The sequence below is a fragment of the Penaeus vannamei genome, chromosome 34, assembly GCF_042767895.1.
Source record: "Penaeus vannamei isolate JL-2024 chromosome 34, ASM4276789v1, whole genome shotgun sequence".
NCBI classification, from domain to species: Eukaryota; Metazoa; Arthropoda; class Malacostraca; order Decapoda; family Penaeidae; genus Penaeus; species Penaeus vannamei.
In genome coordinates this window covers 7396998-7416997 of record NC_091582.1, presented here as the reverse complement: position 1 = coordinate 7416997, position 20000 = coordinate 7396998, and the positions used below count along the sequence as shown (strand labels likewise).

Sequence of the window (20000 nt, the reverse complement as noted above, 5' to 3'; positions counted from 1 at the left end):
CATCTACTAATACTTTTCTACTATATCTACCACTACTTCTGCTGCTACAGCTTTTCTACTACATCTACAACAACAACTACTACTACTACTACTACTACTATTACTTTTCTATTATTACTACTATTCCTACTCCTACTTTACTTCTGTTATGGTGATAATAGTAAGGATCATCATTAATATTATTATTATTATTATTATTAATATTGATTTTAAAGTTTTAATTACTATTGCTATTAGTATTACTTTTGTAATTGTTATTATTGTTATTACTACTTCTACTGCTGTGATATTATCATCACCATCACTTTTACAATTGTTGTTATTAGTCACTTGTACAACTACTACAACTACTTCTAATGTTATTGCTTCTGCTTAATGAAGAAGTTAATGTTTTTTCAATTGAAATCAGTTTGAGTTCATTTCCTGAATTACATAGAGAGCATTTGCTGATCCTCCCCCTCTTCCTTTCAGACTGTAGTTTGGTTGGCAACTGTGAACGGGCCCAGGAAGGTGTAGCTGGAGGAGCCAGCTGTGCCGGTCTCTCTCGCAAAATGGATGCCCAGATGCTGCACGGCCTTTGGGCTCCTGACAATCACCAGCAACATACTCAAGTAAATGGCACTGTTTTATTGTTATTGGTTATATCTGCTTCTATTGGTTATTATTTTGAATTGATTAGTTTTGTTGACTTTAGATAGTGGTTGTAGGATTTTATATCTTTGTTGTTATTTAGATTTTTCATTATTATTTTTTATTATTATTTCTGTCAATATTATCATCATCATTGCTACCACAACTACTGCTGCTTCTGTTATACTACTGTAAGTGTTATTACCAAGGTCATTCTTCCTTTCATTTGTATTAATGACAAACATTTTTGTTATTCTTCAGGCTCTAGAATACCTTCAACAACTGCGTGAGAGCAATGATGGCTGGCAGATGTGTGGGGCAACGCTTAGCACAGGTGGATCACAACTGGATGAGAAAGTCAAGTTCGTTTGTTTACAGGTTGGTAGTAGGAGTGGTTCTGATATTTTTTGGCCACTTGAAATGGTTAGATGTCTAGTAAAATTAGGAGAAAGTTATCCTGATCTTGTAGTAGAGTGGTTGTTAGTATAAGAAGTATATTTGTGGTTTATGAATAAGTATGTTAGTTATGAATAACATTTAATATGAAATATAGTACTTACAATGGGCTCTTTCAACAGGTGCTAGAGCATTACTCACGCACTGGCTACCTCAGTGCCACACCAGAGGAACAGTCCCTCTTTAGACAACAACTTTCCCAGTGGATGACAGCTCTCTGCATGCAAACTGAACCAGAGAAAGTGTGTATAACTTTTATTTTCATATTTTTCTTTATATTTTCATTTTGTGAAAAAGAAAAAAATGTTGCCATGGATGCATTTCATTTTAATAATTGACAAATATTTTTGATTTATTAAATGTGAATGGTGTTACAGGTATATATCCAGAACAAGACGGCACAGTTATTATCCCTGGTATTTGTTGTGGACTATCCAGCACGCTGGCCATCGTTTATTGCCGACCTTTTATCTATGCTTCAGCTTGGACCACAAGCTGTTAATTTGTACCTGAAGATTCTGCTGGCTATTGATGCTGAGGTAATATATATATTTATTTTATTTTATTGTGATTTGTTTAAGCTTTTATGAATTTTTTTTTTACCTGATGCTATTGGGGATGTCATACATATATGCCATGCCCACTGTGAGTTTAGTCAATTGTTTGTCTTTACACATAGATGGCTCCATAAGTACTGAGTCACCTATGAGCCAATTCTGCGTACTACCTGTCTCAGCTGTTTACCCATTTCCTTGATTTTTGTAAATATTTTCTGGTATCTTATATTGCTGATAGTAGTGTCAATAACATTTTGATGATTATAATGTCTCTAGTAATTATTACAGCATTGATATTTGATGGCAAAATAATCCCATTAATTCAAGAAAAGATGAAATCAGGTAAGGTCACAAGGTCTGCTAAGTGAATCCTTTTTAGCTAAGCACTTTTGGAGCCATCTGTGTGCAGAGACATTTCACAAAACTATACTAGAGTGAATACTACATTTTCCCAGTGACATAGGGTTAATATCATGTCTAGCTGTGTTCCAGGACAAATCCTGTTATGATAAAACTTCATGTTTTATACTGGAATAACTTTAGGTTTACCTTCTTTTTATTGAATTGATATACCTTTACTTCTATGACTAATAAATGTGATTTCTGTTCAGGTTGTTGATCGTGAAATAATGCATTCACAAGCTGAGACTGAACGGAATACTAGGATCAAAGATACCATGAGAGAACATTGTGTAGTAGACCTCACCAATTCCTGGTATGACATTTTGGTAAGTCAAAAATGGTCTCGTTTTGTATTTAGGTTGTCTTGCTCATATGGTTAGTCCTTGTGATGGGAAATTTTATGTTTGTTATTGATACCTCTTTTCTACTACCTGACTCCTAAATCTGGATTATGTATTTAGTGGTCTTAAAATTTCCAGGTTAAGTATGAGAAAACCAATGCTGAGCTGGTGTGTCAGTGTCATGATGTCATTGGTGCATACATTGCCTGGATTGATATCTCTCTTATTGCTAATGATAGGTAAGTGAAGGAATCCAGGCTATTGGGAATTATCACTCTCTTCTTCTGTCTTCCTAATTCCATCTAGTAAAGGGTCTTTTATAATATTGTGGTCCGATTATGTGCATGTATTTGTTGGTTGTTTTAAGCTGCAATACTGATCATTAGTTTATGTAATATTAATTGTTTTTTCAGAATCAGGTTAGACCTCTAGGCAAACTCGACTTTATCCTGAAATCTTTTATATTTGACCCTTAAATTTCAGATTTGTGTGCAAGTTGGTAGACCACTTGAAAGAACCTCTATTACGGGAAGCGGCAGCAGATTGCATCCATGAGATTATCACTAAGGGTATGGACCCTGTCACAAAGGCACAGCTTATCGAATCCTTTGTTACAGTCCTGGACCAGGCTGGTGTCTTGAAACCTGTTGATGTAAGTTTTCTGTGTGTATGTTTAAACTTCATTTTTTATTTGTTTGTTGCAGAAGTAGTATGTTTTTCCCATATTTTGTTTGATTGCTTTGGTATTCCATTTATTATTGCTTCAATAACTGTAAAACTAAATTATTTTTAAAAGATTAAACGATTTTAGTAGTATTCTTGATATTAGTTGCTACATTCATAAGTAAGAGTAGTAGTAGCCATACTTGTAATAATAGTAGCAGTAGCAGAGCAGTAGCAGCAGTACTTTTTAGATATAGGTCAATTAATAAATAATAATTTGAAATATCAGTTTAAAACTAGATATATACATACTATTATAGAAATATAGCATATGCATATAGTGATATAGGGGCATGATTTAAAATTTTGAAATAGTATAAACTGTAGTAATAGAACAAAATTGAGATTACCAGCTTAAAGAGAGCTTGATGATAGTAATAAGAAAAGAAGCAATATTAATTGGCAATGATAAATAATTTATATTTTTATAAATGGTTATAGAATGTTTTAATTATTATTGCTTACTCTTCACAGGATGATGATTCGGACTTTCTTGTTAAGCTTGCGCGACTAATTAATGGTATTGGTGTTCAACTTATTCTTGCTTGGCAAAAGTGAGTTAATTTCTTTCATAACATATATTATCAGTGAGTATAAAAATATTGCTCTGAGGATGTATTGGTGTTCATATGTGTGCTACTTTATCAGTTCTTATTTGTTTCTCTCTTATTTGTCATTCCTTCTTTCAATATTGCTCCTCACTTCTGTCTTACCTCTTTTTCTTTTCTTCTTAGCTCTCTCCTCTCCCTTTTTCCCTTTCATCAACTCTTCTCTCTTTCTCCTTTCTCCCCACACTTCTGTTGCTTCTTTCCTTGTCTATCTCCTATCTTTATCTTTTTTACTCTTGTTTCTCCTTGTCATTTCTAGTTCCTCCCTACCTCTGTCTTATTCTTTCCTGCCCCCTTGCTCCCTCTTTTTATGCTTTTGCCTTACCCTCCTACTCTCTTTCCTTATTCTTTGTCCTTCCTTTCTAGCAGTCATTCCTTTTCTTTCCCTTCCTTACTTTAGTTTCCACACTTTCCCTGTCACTTCATGCTTACCGGTCTTCTTTCTTTCTCTCAGTCCATCCTCTCTACTTGTCCTCTCTTTTTCCTCCCTCTGTCTGTCACTTTCTCCTTGGCTTTCTCCTCTACCTCATTCACTAGTTTTATCTCTACCCCTCACTTTCAATCTCTAACACCCTTTTGTCTCCTTCTCTTTGTCAGTCTTATTCATTCTCATTTACATCCCCCTTTTCTCCTTGATTTCCACTGCCTGACTCCCTCAATCTTTGTCTGTTACTTGCCTTCCAGTTTAGCTTGTAGCCTACCTCCTACTCTCTTTAAATTGTCTCTTTTTCTTCTGTCTGATGTAATATTTTTGTGCTATAAAGTAACTTGCTGTTTTTTTTATTTTTTTATTTATGTTTCCATTTATCCAATTTCAGATTAGACAAGAAAGATGCTGAAAAAAGAGAAATGGTTCGATATGCTATAGAAAACAAAGTAACGTTACTCCTGACCTTCATGGCTAGTGATTATGATGACATATCCGCTGCAGTTTTTGATTTTGCTCGGGATTATATTCAGGTACCTTTTTAGATATAGTGCTTAAGCATTTCATATAATTTTTCTTGTCAGAAAACTAGACTTAATACATTTATTAAATTTTTAATGAATATGTTGTTTTCTTTCACATTATTGGAATGAAAAAGTCATAGTCAAGTCAGTTTAGTTATGTGAGTGAGCCTGTGAAGTTGACATTTGATTTAGTACAGGGTATAAATATTTGTTTATTAATTATGTCCTTTGCTTATTTCCCCAACAGTTGATAAAGCAGATTGGTTGCATCACTGATGTTGAAAGAGGGTTGCTAGAGAATATGTTATATGTAGTTATTGCTAAAACAAAATACGACGAGTCCTATAACTTTGAACAAGCTGGGGAGGATGAAGCCATGTTTGATGAATATCGTAAGAAATTGAAAGTTGTGTTTGATAATTTAGCAGCTTTGATTCCGGAACTTGTGTTAAAAGTAAGTAGTTTTTTGTATTGTTTTCATCAGAAAAAAAATTCTTCAGTTTTGATGCTCCAATTTGACTTGATATTTTTATAGTTATAAAAATCCACATGACTTTCTGCATAAGATTTTTTTCCTTTGAACCAGTCACTGATGTCATTCATAAGTATATTGAAAAATTATTGATATTGTTACCAAGATGGTGGCTGTGTTTATATCTTCCATTTCTTTGCAATTCTCTACCAACAACAGGTCAGCAAGGATTATGTCATTACAACGCTAAACAGATGGCAGGGATCATCGTATGAAGACGTTGAGGCAGCTGTCTCTCTTCTCTACAGCTTGGGCGAGGCTCTCCCCGCTTCTCATGGCAACCACTTCTCTGGGCCCTGCCAGGTGGGTGACCCGGATCTCCATCAGGGACATGTGTCACAGGTCAGTGTTCATCAATTAAGTGTTTTCTGAGTATTCCATAATGCCCAACTATTATTTGTGTTTCCTGTGTTGGTTTTGTGGTTTTCTTCTCTCTCTCTCTTTCTCTCTTTTGACATGGCTGGTTCTTGTGTTGGAGGTAACTAAGGTTCTTTTCCCATTTCCCCATATTAAATCTGGTATGAGTGTGTACTTGTTTCAATGGAGTTACAGTAATACTGTTATCCCATTTTGATTATTACTAATATACATTTAATTCAGAATTTGACATGATTTCTGAAAGAAAAGTCAAGTATAGGCAGTAGTTCCTTAATAAGAAATAGAACATTCACTTCTATTCTGTAATTTGCTTTTTGTATGCCTCTTCAGAAGTATCTATAGTCCTTCACATTCATAATGTTATGATCCTCATAAAAGTCAAAATATTATATTTAGGGCATGTAGCTAAACCATTGCTTTTGTTAGAGAACTTTGTGTGTTTAAATATTTTTGTATATGTAAATTTATGTGAGTAAAAGAAAACAATATGCTTCTGTTTTGTATTCAGAATTATTAATTTTTATGCGTTGGATTCCAAAATGATAATAGATTTATTCATTTTCTTTTTCTTTTGTATGCAGGTCAAAACTTCCACTATGCAAGAAATGATGCGTTTGCTGGTAACATCTGGCGTGTCTGGGCACTCTCATCCAGCTGTTTCCCTCCAATATTTTGAGTGTGTTGCACGCTATGAAAAATTCTTTGCCTGCGAGCCTCAGTACATACCTGGCATGTTGACGGCATTCTTAGATGTCCGGGGCATGCGAAATCGAAGCCCTAGAGTAAGTTGAAATGCGTTTTATTCTGATTTTGCTTTATTGTTTAATGAAAGTGTTAAGATAATCTACAATGAAAAGAAAATATAATGCTGAAAGTAGTACTTGATTTCTCAAATGTTTCTTAAGCTTTCCTGTAAATGCTATGAAGTTTTTAAGTTTAGCTAAATATGTAATTGACATTTTAACACTTATTAATTGTTTGAATTTGTTACTTATTGTAGGTACGCAGTCGAACAAGTTATCTTTTTTCACGTATCGTACGGTGTCTTAAGAGTCACATCATTAACTACACAGAAGATATTTTGGGGCAACTCTCTGAACTCCTAGTGATGGCACCTCCAGATAATGGACAAAGTAATTAAATATTTCTTTACTTGTTACATTTAAGTATGTGTGTTAAGTATTATGCTTAGGTAAGTATCTTGCTATATTTAGGAAGTTCATTCCTATTATCATTCACTGAAAAGAAGGATGAATGATAGTATCTGCCAGAAAATAATAAATGAATAAAAACATAATTTTATGAATCCTCCTTGTATTTATCCCAGGAATTAATTGTGTAATGGATATTTTCCTTTATTTGACCATTAGTTTTTAAAATTCTTTGTTCTTCACTTCTAGTAACTCCACTCCTGACAAATGATGATCAGCTGTATGTGTTTGAAGCTGCTGCAATGTTGATTGTGTCTGGCAGTGCTGAGCCACAGCGGAAGGAGATGATGATGAGAAACTTACTATCCCCTGTATTTAGCAAAGTCACTCTTCTTGCTGAGAGGTTAGCACAGGAACAGGACCCTATTAGGCAGGTGAGTTTACCATCTAAATTTCCTTTTCATATTTATTCCTAGTTCCAAATGTAAGTTATCTTTGCTGTGTGTTATGTGCCTGTTTATGTTCATTGTAATAGACTTCATTTTTTGGTATTTTCATATAATGTTTTTCAGAAGAAAAAAAATATATATATAATGTAAAAGATATTTATTGCCTCTACACCACACCATATCCCTTTTAGTATCACCAAGTCACAACCTAAGTCTGTATATCAGTATATAGTGTAGCTGTACCTGCAGGGATATGGTCATGAAGTTTATGGTGGTTGGTTTTATTTTATATTGTTGTTGTCTTTTCTTCCCCTGTGAATAGAATTACATTTGCATGGCTTTAGAATATATTAGGGGAAAGAAATTATGAGATATTTATCCCCACAGATGAACATTGCAAAGAGTATATGCCATGCAACATCTGTGACTGCAAGGACTTCTAAGGCATTTTCAAACCAAAATTCCATGCAAGACTGTGGTTGTGTACAGCTGTATCTTGATGCTATGCAGCTTTTTATCAGCTGTCTCAATGTAAGTAATGATACATGTTACAGTATAATTTTGCTTAATTATTTAAGAGGAAAATTCTTGAAACTTGTGTCATTAGGTGCTAATGTATTTTTTCTTCTTATACTTACATTTTCATCTCTTCAGGTTGGAGTAGAGCGAGAGATGGTTGGTTCTGGTGTTCGGCAGTTGATGCACAGATTAGTGGTCTGTCTGGATGGAAGGAGCTTGATGCCACTGCTTCCTCCTGCATCTCAAGCTCTTCTTCATACACCTTCACCTACAATCTTAACAGAGTACCTGCCGCTTATCAACCAGACCATCACCAAATTCCAGGTATTGAAGTGGTCTCAGTATATCATGGACATTTTTGCCATCCATTTCTTTTTATGTTATCTTCACTTTTAGAGATTTGGTAGTAAAGTTTTTTTTTCCCACCCTTTTTTTCTTTACAGAAAGAAATCAGTCCATTTCTGCAGAGCATCTTTGTCCCACTGGTGTCTGCAATCTTCTCAGCCCTCTCAGAACCCATTGAAGAGAATGATGAAGAAGAGAGGAGAACGCGGAGACTACTCCAACGGAATTACTACCTCTTCCTGACAACTATTGTGTCTAATAACCTTCTTGATGTTATGGCTTCCTTAGATTCTAACATCTTTAATCAGGTGTGTGCATTATTTAGTTTTTGTGATTTATCATATTTAAATTATTACTATAGAGAATGTTATAAGGTAGATTTTGTTATTTTCATTACATAACATACATTAAAATTAGATAGAATTACAGAATATTGAATGATAGGTATAACAAGGAGTGGATATTGGATATTGTAACAGAGTAGCTTGGTTGTTAACCCTATCATGGCAGGGCCAGAATTTTCTGTGACGTAATTATTACGCAACAGTCTTGCCTTTCTGCCAGGGTGATTGCAGTGTACAGCCGGCCCACCTGCTCTAGCTAGAGTGAGGCTTGATACGTATACGAGTCATACATCATTATGTCATGAGAGCTTTAGGTGTACCCATCATAAAGGGGTTAAAGAGAAAAAAATGTTTTTTAGAACACTTTAGATAGTATATAATGAGATAGGTAGATAGAAGAAAAAATGTTCTTTTATAATACTTTTTTTTAGATAGTATGTCAGATAGGTGAAGAGAATTAGTGTATACATATTTATCATAATTTTGAGAACGGACTGGCAAGGAAGCCATCCTGATGGATCCTTAGAGCTTCTAAGGAATACAAGGTTGAATCTTAGTAACAGGTCTCAGTATCCATATTTAACATGTTTTAATGACCTATTACTCTTTCATTATAGGTTCTGATGTCAGTAGTGCAAGGAGCTGTAGAATTTCCAGATCCTGTGGCACAGAAGAATTGTTTTGTAATACTGCGACGACTCACTGAGGCATGGGGAGACAAGGACACAGGTCCACCAGGTTTCTTGGAATTTCTCTACACGCAGGTGAGATTATTAAAAGCACAGATATAAATGCTTGAAAGATCAACCAGTGTATATTTTTGAATTTTATTTTTAATATTTTTTTAGAAAAAGCTACCTGATTTTGAGTCATATAGTTCTTGCTGATTTATAGGATGTTTTAAGTTTGTAACCGTCGTGATGATTGTTTGCTTCTTGCCAGGTTGTTCCAGCATGCTTCCTTGCTCCACTCAAGACCACTTTTGATCTGAATGATGCTCAGACCATTCTTGCTCTCCATGAATCAGTCATGTGTCTGCAATCCATCTACAAGAAACGTGGAGAGGAACTGATTTCTTACTTGCGCTCTGAATACTTGCCAAAGATGGAGCTCTCACCAGACTTAATTAGTGAATACTGTCAAGCCCTTACATCTGATGCCAAGTTCTTCAGAAATTATAGTAAATTGTTCTTTCAGAGAGCTAAGTCGTGAGATGGGGAAGATTTTTTGTAAGGGGATTTAGGCGTCTTTGCATAATTTTTTTTTTCTTTTTCTCTTTATATTTTTTTCTTTCTTTTCTTTTCTTACTTTTCCCCCCTTTTTTCTTTTCTTTTTATGTCAGAATTGTAATGTAAGTCCTACATCTAAGTGATAAAATGGGGAAAAGATAGTGTTGGAAACTAATTCCAGTCATATCTGCTGAAAATCAGTAGTGGATGACGGCTCTGAAATCCTGAGTGACTGCACACCTTGGTCTATTATGCTTGCTGCCGGGAATATACCAGTGACACGTATGCTTAGTGATGCTGTTCCATGTTTTAGGCACTGCTGGCTCTGCTTCTCCATTCACCATGAAGTCGTAAATGTGATATCCCAAGCACATGTTCAGTTTGGACATTGTTAATTTTTGTTGTTAGATGTATTGCTTTTTTCATATTTTACATATGAAATGAGGTCAGAGTCATGTTAATTGTATTTATCAATTGTTTGTTGTACTCTTAAATTTTAATATCGTTGTTTGGGGTTAAACTGAAATAAGGATAATTCTAAAAAGAAATGCAAAGAAACAAATCTCATATTTTAATTGACTGTTGCCTTTTGAAAATTAGAAAATTTTATCATAATTTAGATTGGGATTTATTCAAAGTGAAAAGCAGCATGATTGAAGTGATGTTTTGCAAAATGCTTTCAAGCAGCTGGGTGAGATCTTGGTCTCAAGTTGCTTGTCTTACTGCAACAAACAAGACCAGCGTTCAGTCACGTGGGTGTGTTTTAACTGTGATAGGCAGATATGATTAGACCGCTCAAACTCCTGTAAGAATGACTCGCTAAAACTCAGATATTTATATTGAAATTATAAGTTTATAATATAAAATAAACATATGTCTTAGATGCCATATTCCTTGAGTTCTCCGTTTCCGGGCATTTCTTAGTTTTTCTGGTTTTCTGTACATTGAGACAAGTGATGCTGGTGCACTTTGTTATTTGCAGAATCCTGCATGTATGCTGTATATTAGTAAAAAGAAAAAAAATTGACCTGTTTTATCAGTTTCTCAGATCATGCTTATTTGGATCACATATCATTTCTTCATTATTCATTGATGTATTGTAGTTCATTCCATATTTTGTATAAAACATTTCCAAGAGTATTTTAAAAATTGTTGCACTGAGAGAAACAAAATTTAGTTTTTCCTCTTTATTGTTTACCAGTCAAGTCTCATTGAAAAAAAGTTAATTTAACAACCTTATCTTTACCTTATAGTTGCCCACTAATACACTATTTAATGGGATGTCAGCACTTCTACATTTAATTTGGTGTCTGCCATAGCAGGCTCTTGCAGTCATTTGACTTTATTGGTGTTTTGTGAGTGCCTTACTTGTATTTTAACAATTTCATTGGAATAATCATAATTGGAATGAATGTTATGAAATTTTGTATAAAATCTTTCATGTTAATTAATAGTATAATGTAAAGTCTTAGGCTATGCTTATAATATGGGATAAATCTTTGAGAACTCATTCTAATTGCTGGCATTGACCTTCACTCAAAAATTATATTACTATTTATTTATTTATCTTATGTAAAGATATACATACATACTAATGAAATGTTGACCTGAGATCTATCTTAAACTTTCCACCTTGATTAGAACCCCTTTTCTATAGTCTGTAAATGAATCTATAATCAAGGGAGCTCCAAGAGCAATTAATAATGGAACTGTTTGATAATTCACATTTTTCATATGATAATTTAATTTTTTGTTCTCTGGGGTACAAAATCCCATGTATTTTAGACTGTGTGTAGGTGTAGTCATTCACATTATTACTCATTAACATCTTGTTCAAGTACTTACATTAACTATAATGATGCCTGTTATTATGTTACAGTGTCACAGAGGCTCTTGTACTTGTTTCATTGAGAGACCTACACAAGTGAGTTCCTCTGTTGATTGCTCTTTGTTGTTCTCCTATAGCTTAGCTTACAGACATAGGTTAGTGGCCTTAAGCACAAATACTGTGATCTCGTTGGGATTGTGCAGGTGCCTGATATTTTCGTTAATCAATTATTTTTCTAATTGTTTTGTTATATTTAAATACACATATGCATACATACAAATATACACATGAAAATTAAATACCATCAATTATTGGCAGTGTTCTAATGCTTGCTTGTGATGGGTTCTATATTAGTTGCATTTACATGGTAAAGTAACTTGATAAGTGTAACTCTAACTGTTCTCAGTAGAGTTCATTGAAATCATTTGGAAATGATTAACAAGTATGTAGAGTGCTGTAAATGAAGAATTACTCCAGGTAATGTTCCCTGTATTGGTAAAGGTGTGTGTGTGTATATATTTATGAAAACTCCAACTGGAAATGTTTTATAATAAAAAAATGCTTCAGCTTTTTATCTTTCATCTACCTCCATAGGAATCATAAATGGGAACAGAATCGAAAGTATCGTATAAATTACTTTAAGAGAGTAGTTAAATCCACCTAAATGAATATTTAAACTATTTCCACTAAGGCATGATTCCTATTAGAGTATAGTTTACCTGGTTAAACTCAATTTTTTCATTAGTAGTATAGAAGGCCATAAAGAAGTGTTGAGAAAACTTTTTTGATAAGTGATTGAAAAAAGGATCATTTTCAATTTTCTGTCTGGCCTGGTGTGAAGATTGTGTAGAGACTATGCTAAAAGTATAAAAGAAATAAATGCCCATCAGAATGTAAATAACCCCAACCATCAATTGACCACTTACCCCAATCCACTTGTTCTAACACATAGGAAGCTCCGATGAGTTGACCTCAGATTTCACAAAACCACTGAAGAGAATGTATATTCACTACAGTTTTGTGAGAAGAAAAGTTTTGTAGCTTTCCTAGATAACAGACATAATATCTGCAATCTTTGTCCGTTTCTTAGCAGTTTTGGGGGTTTGGAATTTTCAAGTGAAGTTATGTGCAGTGAAGTGTGTTGTCTTTAAGTGCTTTTTTTTAATTTGTGTTGTTTACTCTGGTTTTGTGTTTTTGTGTCAGAAGGTATTGTTGATAGCAAAACCACAACACAAGTGCCATCATTCCTTTATGTATATAGTGCTTTCAATGCACAATACTAAGTGGTTTGCTGCGGCACCCTGTACAGTACCGTCACCATCTATGTGTGGATTATAGTAGCCAATGGACTCTGAACAAATAATTTTATCACAGTTCCTCTCTGTTTCAAAAGTCTGCAGGGATGATTTTTCTCCATGGCTGAGTACCACTCAACAGTTCTGGAATGCATTAGCCATAATAACCATACTTGCTAAACGAATGCTATTGTCAGCAAAGACAATTTAAAAGAATCTTGATTTTGATACTGGGCTGATTCTTCAGATGACCAAAGAAGTGTCCAGTCTTTCAAGACTGACTGATTTTTCTATTAGAAAAGTTACCTCCAGATGAAGTAATGGTAAAAAATAGAAGTATGTGAATGAAAAAATGTAAATTAAAAATCAGATCTCTAGAGAACAATGCTTCATTATTTGCCTTATGATGTGTAAATACTTTGATCCCTGATTTGTCAGATGCCACAACCAGTGAAGGGTAAGATTCCTGATGACTACTATTGTTTATCGCATCTCTCACAGGCCTAATTATCCTAAGCACTCTTTGGCATTACTGGGACATAATCAATCCATTTCCTCAACAGGATCTTCACATCAAATTAATGGGACATAATCAATCCAATTCTTCTACAGGATCTTCACGTCAAATTAATGATCACTCTCAGAGTTAGGAAGGTAAGTCAACTCTCTGAAGTTCTCTTTGAGAAAATTGACCCAAGTTGGACCGACTCCTAGGTTGGCAGGAGCAAGGTCTAGGCAGGAATTTTGGCACACAGGATTGCCTCAATATGTTGTTTTCCTCAGACCTTCAGTGGTAATTGTAGGAGATCTAGATGCTTTTATAGAGGACGAACAGATGACAGTTAGTATACCCATTCCCCCTCCTCTGACATCATACAAAGGCAAAGTTTTACTGATTGCCTCACAATTGAAAGTGCAGCCATTGGTTTTCTTCACAGGTGACCTCATCCACTACCCCTGTCAGGGAATGCTTCAGGGAAGTCTGAGGGACAGTGTTGTAGAATACTGAAGTCTATATTCATGGAGTTCCTTTGCACAGCCTGAAGTCTTTCCAGCTATTTCAAGCAGAGGATCTTATCATGGGATATTGACATTCAACCATTAGATATTATCATTCAGCATGATTTGACTTCCAAAAAGAACTAAAAGAACTGATTCTCTGACCAAATTGTTCGGAATTCAGCATCATCATCAAAGCAGCTGACGCCGATGGGGGCCGTATGGATGCATTCACCTTTCACTTCCAACCTCAGGGATCCCTCATGGCCTGTCACCTGGCAGGTTCTCAGCTCTAGCTCATCACAACAGGTCTGTTTGAGCTGCCCAAACCACGACTTCCTAGGTCTTCCCATGGGCCTCCTCCATGCAGGATTGTCTAGTAAAGAGACAACTTAATGAACAGGGTCATCCACAGGGAAACGAGCTAGGTGCCCATACAGCCTGAGTTGGTGGTCATTGATTATGCAAATAACAGGTCCCATGCTAGTTTCATGGTGTTGTTGATGGTTGGACACCTGGTCCTGCTAACCTATGATCTGGCATAAGGACCTGTTACAAAATGTATTGAGACACGACTCCAAGGCACTAGATAGTGTCCAGATTTTACTTCCATAGAGCAAAACTGGAAGTATCAAGGCCTTGAAAATATGTAAATTAGTCCTGCATAGGTACTGGCACCTCCAAATACTCTTGTAGAGTTCATGGCTCCTGCTGCTCAGCCAATCCATCTACTGACGTGGACTACACTACCAAAGTAATAAAAGCTCTCTGTGACTTCAATGTCCTTGGTCTTCGTCTAGGAGACCTCTAAGGCCAGGAGCTTTGCCTCATTGCTGAATGCATCAAGAGCCACCACCAGAGTTTCCAGAGACTCAGGATAGCAGTGTTGTTGGCAAAGTCGAGGTCTGTGACCTAGATATTGCCAAGTGTTGCTCCACACTGACTTTAGATAGTAGCTCTGCCAATTATCAATCCCATACAAGTATTGGAAAGCGTTAGTGTAAGGACACAGCCTTACTTCACTCCTGAATTAACAGGAAAGAAGCTCAACAGGCCCCCACCACACCGTACTGCACTCTCAGTACCAGAACTCATGATGGCATTCCACAGTGACCCAAAGCACTAGGATATGGTCTATTGTGGACTTGCCAGGAGTGAATTCAGACTGCTCCAGTCTTTGGTGCCTTATTAGGTGGTTGCAGATCTGTTTCAGATAAACAAGGGCGAAAACCTTGCCTGGTATACTGAGCAATGTGATACCACCGTAGTTGCTACAGTCCTAAATCCCCTTTCTCTTCCATAGAGGAGGGACTGGAGTTCAGTTTTCTCAGGGCTTGGTAGGCAAGACAAAGGTCATTTACTAGGAAATAGCCTTCTGCCCCTTTTGTAAGATTCCAGATGATCTATTCCTTATCCCTTCTCAGCTAAGTCCGAGCCCTGTGCATTAAGGAATGGCACAAATCCCGTTTTCCATTCAGACGAGCTACACAACAGGCATCTGTGGCTTCCAGTGTCTCCAGCAAGATGAAATTCTGCTTTCTCCAAGTGGGTTCACCAATGGACTCTTGCACTGCATTGAGTGTTTCATGCTTAAAGGAATCCCATAGAGCTAAAGGGTCCGTCAGGTTTTCAAGCACTGTTAACCAATCAAGAGATTGTTTTGGAAAACCTAAGTGTACACTCCTTTTCCCTCTTTTTTGGTCAGTGCCACAGAACTTGGCACTCCAGTAAACTCTGTAGTTCTGGAGGATCCTCAAGCAAATGCTGACAGTACCCACAGTACTCATATCACTATACCAAGTCCAGTTATGTGGGTTGTAGCACTGATATCAGGAGCTAGAAATCCTCAACCTCTGGGACCTAGCAAAGTCCTGGAGAAGGAGGCTGTTCTCACTACTGAAACCAGCTCCTGAGCCATGAGGACTGACAGACATCTTGTAGCCAGCTCAATCACAGCTGGATGCCGCACTGAAATCCCCCAGTATAATTTGAATGTCTCATCTGGGGCATTTGTCTGCTCCAGATGTGAGTTTGGCATAGAATGCCTCTTTCTCATTGAGTTTACAGACATTGGTAGGACACAATAAGAGGGACAAAGCCAAAAGTATGCTTCATAATAATACACTTGTCAACCAGAGAAACCTCTACTACCAATGGTTAAACTCAGTTGGTGATGGCTATGACTGAAGATGGTGACCATCGCCCAAGCCTGACCACTAATAGGTGTACCCACCCATACTAATCATGCTGCTGCCAAGTCTTCTCACTTCTGAGAGGGCAGCCACCACAACCAACTGCTTCAGTTCCCTCAATAGCAGGGGTAATCTATCATCCTGTTGTAAAGACTGGATGTTCCCATCTCCTACCCAGACACCCCACCTGAGGTTAAACCATAGGTATTTGCTCCGGGTGGATGCCACCTCTGATATTGCCCCATGTAAAAAGGGGTGGCAGGCTGTGGGGCCCAACGTCCACCTGTGGGGTTCCCTTGGGCTTTGCTCCACAGGCCTCACATTGGGTTGGCAACCAGAGCGCAGGTGGGTCAAATAATACTTGTACCCATCCTGAGCTTCAGCAGTTGCCCTGCTAATGGGATCCACAGAAAACCTCATTTGCTAGGTGGAAAGGGCAGAACCAAACTCCCCGGCATTACCATTTAAATTAGTCATTGACAGTGAGTAAATATCTGGGGGGGGGGGGGGAGTAGGGCTGGCAAGGTATTTGTTCAATGTTCTGTTAGGGTAAACTTTCATAAGCACTGATTATTCAGGTTGGTGCACTACAGTCATGAGATCGCAGTTCATGAAGATGAATATTAATCAAACAATTTAGGGATAACATAGAAAAAAATGCAAATCTATAATAAGTGTTAACTAGTTCACTTAGTATAAAACTGTCAAGCCTCCTTCACGTACATACATAAGACTTGACCCTCACAAAAAACTACTATAATTTTTGGTAATTTCCATAAAATAATGTATAATCATGTACTAGTATGAATTATATTCAACTATGGTGATAATAGTCATGAGCTGTCTAAAGTTTTCAGAAGAAAAATATATGTAAAATATGTTAACTCGTTAAACTACAACCCAGCTTCTGTAGGATCTACATGATCAGTGTCCTTAGAGAAATAATATTTATCAGAATCCATTCCGCAGATTATTTGTTTCATTATGTGACTGAATTTCCTCTATTTTACATTAATGCAACAAAAGTAAGCTATAGAGAAATCAGGTTGAAAGCATGGAAACAGCTATGTAACATTCTTCTATGGAAAAAATATGAAAAATTATATATATCTAGAACTATAAACAGGGTAGAAATAAGAGGCATACACAATGTTGTAACCTACTGTTGGTTAATGTTGATACCCAGTATTAATATATATCACAAGGAAATTAAATTATTTTGTTATTTTCAATTCATTTATTTTAAAAAGGGTCACTTCCTTACCAATACAAATTTTCATTTTTTATAAATAATCTTTTAAGGGGAGTAATAACTCTCAAATGACATGAAAAAAACATAAATATACTTTATATATTTCACACATTTTAACAGCCTCTTTATAACATGTCTATTATTTAACTTATTCATAGAAAAGAAAAAAAGCAAGAGTATATATAGCATCTCTATTGCTAATATCTGAATCAAAATCTCTTAAAATTCCAATTACTTTGGCATAAAAAGTGATACATTTTGTACTTCAATGCTGAAAAAAGTATCCAAGTTAGTTTACACCTTCTCCCCCTAATTGCAGTTCCAATCATCTACCTTGTTAATGCAAAGAATCATCAACAGCCATATTATTTCCAAAACTTTTTGTTGCAGATGCCTTTCATAAGGGATAAGTTTCTCATTCAACTGCATAAGCAAGCATCCAGCTCTTGATGATACATTTAAGTTTCAGCCAACTAAACTCAGAAACTTCCACAGATTTACAATCAGTCAATGGTAAAAATTTTGACTGATATTGTTTCATGTTTGTGGCATGTATGTAAACTGCTGACCATCCACTGTTTCCATGATAACTTGGTTCTCTGTGAGCATGACCACATTCTGGTCTCCTGTACCAGGTTGAACAACTACCATATGTTGACCAGGTACTTCACTTCCATCTTCTAGTCCAGGCATTCCATCAGCTACTACCACAACATGACCCTCACCATCAGCCATTTCATATACCGAGCCTCCTGGGTCTTGAATCACCTGCAAATTTTAAGTTGGACATCAAAGATCACATATTACAGTTCATTACTGACAGCCACTTCAATATAATAAAAAAAAAAAAAGTAATTCAAATACAGCATCTATCACCCTGAAAGAGCTTTGAGCCCTAACAGTGATTCTTTCCTGTCACCCCAGCCTTCAGTTAAAATGCTCACAATGGCAAGTTCATGTCACACCACCTCTCAAGCTAAAATTTTCATGACATGATGGTGATATCATTTGGATTGTGAGGGTTAATAACAATATTACCACTGTTACTACTACTACTACTAATATTGACAAATAATCCAGGCAAGATCCAAAAAGAGTGTATTACCTGTCCTTCTGAAAGATGAGCCACATGCGTATAGTGAGCATGATCTTCATCAGGCCCAGAAGTTCCAGTTACAACTTGAACACTGGTCTGGTGCTCATGACTGCCTTCATGCACTGCATCTAGCAATGCTGTTGTGGTGATGTTCTCCACACATTCAGTTGCAGCAACCTCCTCTGGACAAATCTTATGCTCTGACTGTGATGACTGGCCAGTCAACACCTTCAGGATAAATAGAAATTACATTTTATTTTACATTAGTAGACCTTAAATTATCAATGATATTAACTAAAAAATGCCAAGTTTTAAAGTCATATTAAAAATGGTGCATTCCATACAAAAGGAAAGCAAAAGATATTTTGCTTTTTCACATTTGTGATGTTGAAGTTGGAGGAAAAAGTCTGAAATTAATAACAGCTGAAAGATCCAGTAACTTTTGACATGGCAATAATATCAGCTAGGTTTGAAATCAAACTGTAATTGATGATAAAAGAATATGTTCATAGAGAAAAAAAGAAATTAAGAAGAAAAAACAATATTATAGGAAATCACTGATACCAAACATACCTGATTAATTATATCATTTGCTTTTTGCTCCCTCTCCTCCATATACCTTTCTATGTCTCTTACCACAAAGGTTGGCTTTCCATTACCATTCACCTGAAAATCATTTTTTTAAAGTAAAACTCTTAAGTAGACATAACAAGAAAACACCAATATTTATATATACATATATTATAGATAATAGTTTCTATCTTTCTTTAGTATTCTTACCTGGAAGCTGGAATTGAAATCCAATGGCCTAACTTGGCGATGGAACATGAGGTAAAATGGAGTATGTCCACTGGCAGTTACATACGTCGTGTTAATTTCATAAACCTGAAATTTAGTAAAACCACTCAGTACACTGATTTCCACTGAAAAACTAACAGCTCTGAAGCTTAAATTTCCATTGGGAAAACATCCTACATATTTTTTTTTTAGAAACAAAATTAAATACCTTTCTCTGAAGCAGATCATCCCAAAAGCTGGCAGACTCTAGACAATGGTGCAAGATGGAGGTCTTAATGCTGGCTTCATCTGGCCGGTTGATCTGAGTCTTGCTCACTGCCACCACATTACCCACCAGGCCAACATCCATCTCTAGGCCCTGGTTCAGCTGATGAAAATTAAAATTACAATATAAAACTTGTCTGCATAAATTATAATAAGATTTTGTTGTAATCATTAAAAAGTTTACAAACCTCTTTGATAAAGTCTTCATTCTGATCTGATATAAATTTCCTTGGAGGGCCTTGCTGGAAGACAATGCTTTGGATTGCAGAAGTCAAGTCAGCTACTGTAGTATCCCTTAGAGGTACAGCCACAGTGTATTTGGTGAACATATCAATTATGACTGCAACAAAAACATGACCTCGGTCTGAGGTAACAAACTGACCAATAATGTCAATGCTCACCACCTGAGGATAAAAAATGAACTATTACTTTCTATCATTAATATTTAATTGTCCATGAAATAATCTTCACCCATAACTATTTACATAAAAAAGTTAAATGTCATCCATAATGTCACTTGCACTGCCTCTATGGCAACAAAATTGATTTATTACTATGCACTCCCACACAAAAAACAGTGAATTATCTATATCTTCAGGGAAATATATATATTTTCCATTAGAGCTAATCCTTTAATACATGTGCCACCTACCTCCCATGG

General features: G+C 36.0%; 2 protein-coding genes across 6 annotated transcripts in view; one reads left to right on the top strand and one right to left on the bottom strand.

Moving 5' to 3' along the window:
* The window catches only part of LOC113814510 (exportin-T), a 33211-nt gene extending 21200 nt beyond the window's left edge, over positions 1-12011 (top strand). For all 4 annotated transcript variants that reach the window (XM_027366552.2, XM_027366551.2, XM_027366553.2 and 1 more), the window contains exons 2-20: positions 472-611; positions 892-1008; positions 1209-1328; positions 1464-1625; positions 2255-2371; positions 2525-2625; positions 2870-3038; positions 3584-3663; positions 4536-4677; positions 4916-5122; positions 5360-5542; positions 6160-6360; positions 6579-6711; positions 6979-7163; positions 7566-7709; positions 7833-8021; positions 8141-8350; positions 9004-9150; positions 9329-12011. In XM_027366552.2, coding sequence (XP_027222353.1) covers positions 552-611; positions 892-1008; positions 1209-1328; positions 1464-1625; positions 2255-2371; positions 2525-2625; positions 2870-3038; positions 3584-3663; positions 4536-4677; positions 4916-5122; positions 5360-5542; positions 6160-6360; positions 6579-6711; positions 6979-7163; positions 7566-7709; positions 7833-8021; positions 8141-8350; positions 9004-9150; positions 9329-9598 — 2937 coding nt within the window. In that variant the 5' untranslated portion in view covers positions 472-551 and the 3' untranslated portion in view covers positions 9599-12011. The remainder of the gene's footprint in view (positions 1-471; positions 612-891; positions 1009-1208; positions 1329-1463; positions 1626-2254; positions 2372-2524; positions 2626-2869; positions 3039-3583; positions 3664-4535; positions 4678-4915; positions 5123-5359; positions 5543-6159; positions 6361-6578; positions 6712-6978; positions 7164-7565; positions 7710-7832; positions 8022-8140; positions 8351-9003; positions 9151-9328) is intronic.
* A 5135-nt stretch (positions 12012-17146) lies between these two features.
* The window catches only part of LOC113814509 (uncharacterized), a 30461-nt gene continuing 27607 nt past the window's right edge, over positions 17147-20000 (bottom strand). For both annotated transcript variants that reach the window (XM_070145522.1, XM_070145523.1), the window contains exons 35-41: positions 19992-20000; positions 19528-19743; positions 19284-19442; positions 19058-19162; positions 18851-18943; positions 18287-18505; positions 17147-17949 (exon numbers count right to left, since the gene is read on the bottom strand). The exon at positions 19992-20000 is cut by the window's right edge and continues 72 nt beyond it. In XM_070145522.1, coding sequence (XP_070001623.1) covers positions 17719-17949; positions 18287-18505; positions 18851-18943; positions 19058-19162; positions 19284-19442; positions 19528-19743; positions 19992-20000 — 1032 coding nt within the window. In that variant the 3' untranslated portion in view covers positions 17147-17718. The remainder of the gene's footprint in view (positions 17950-18286; positions 18506-18850; positions 18944-19057; positions 19163-19283; positions 19443-19527; positions 19744-19991) is intronic.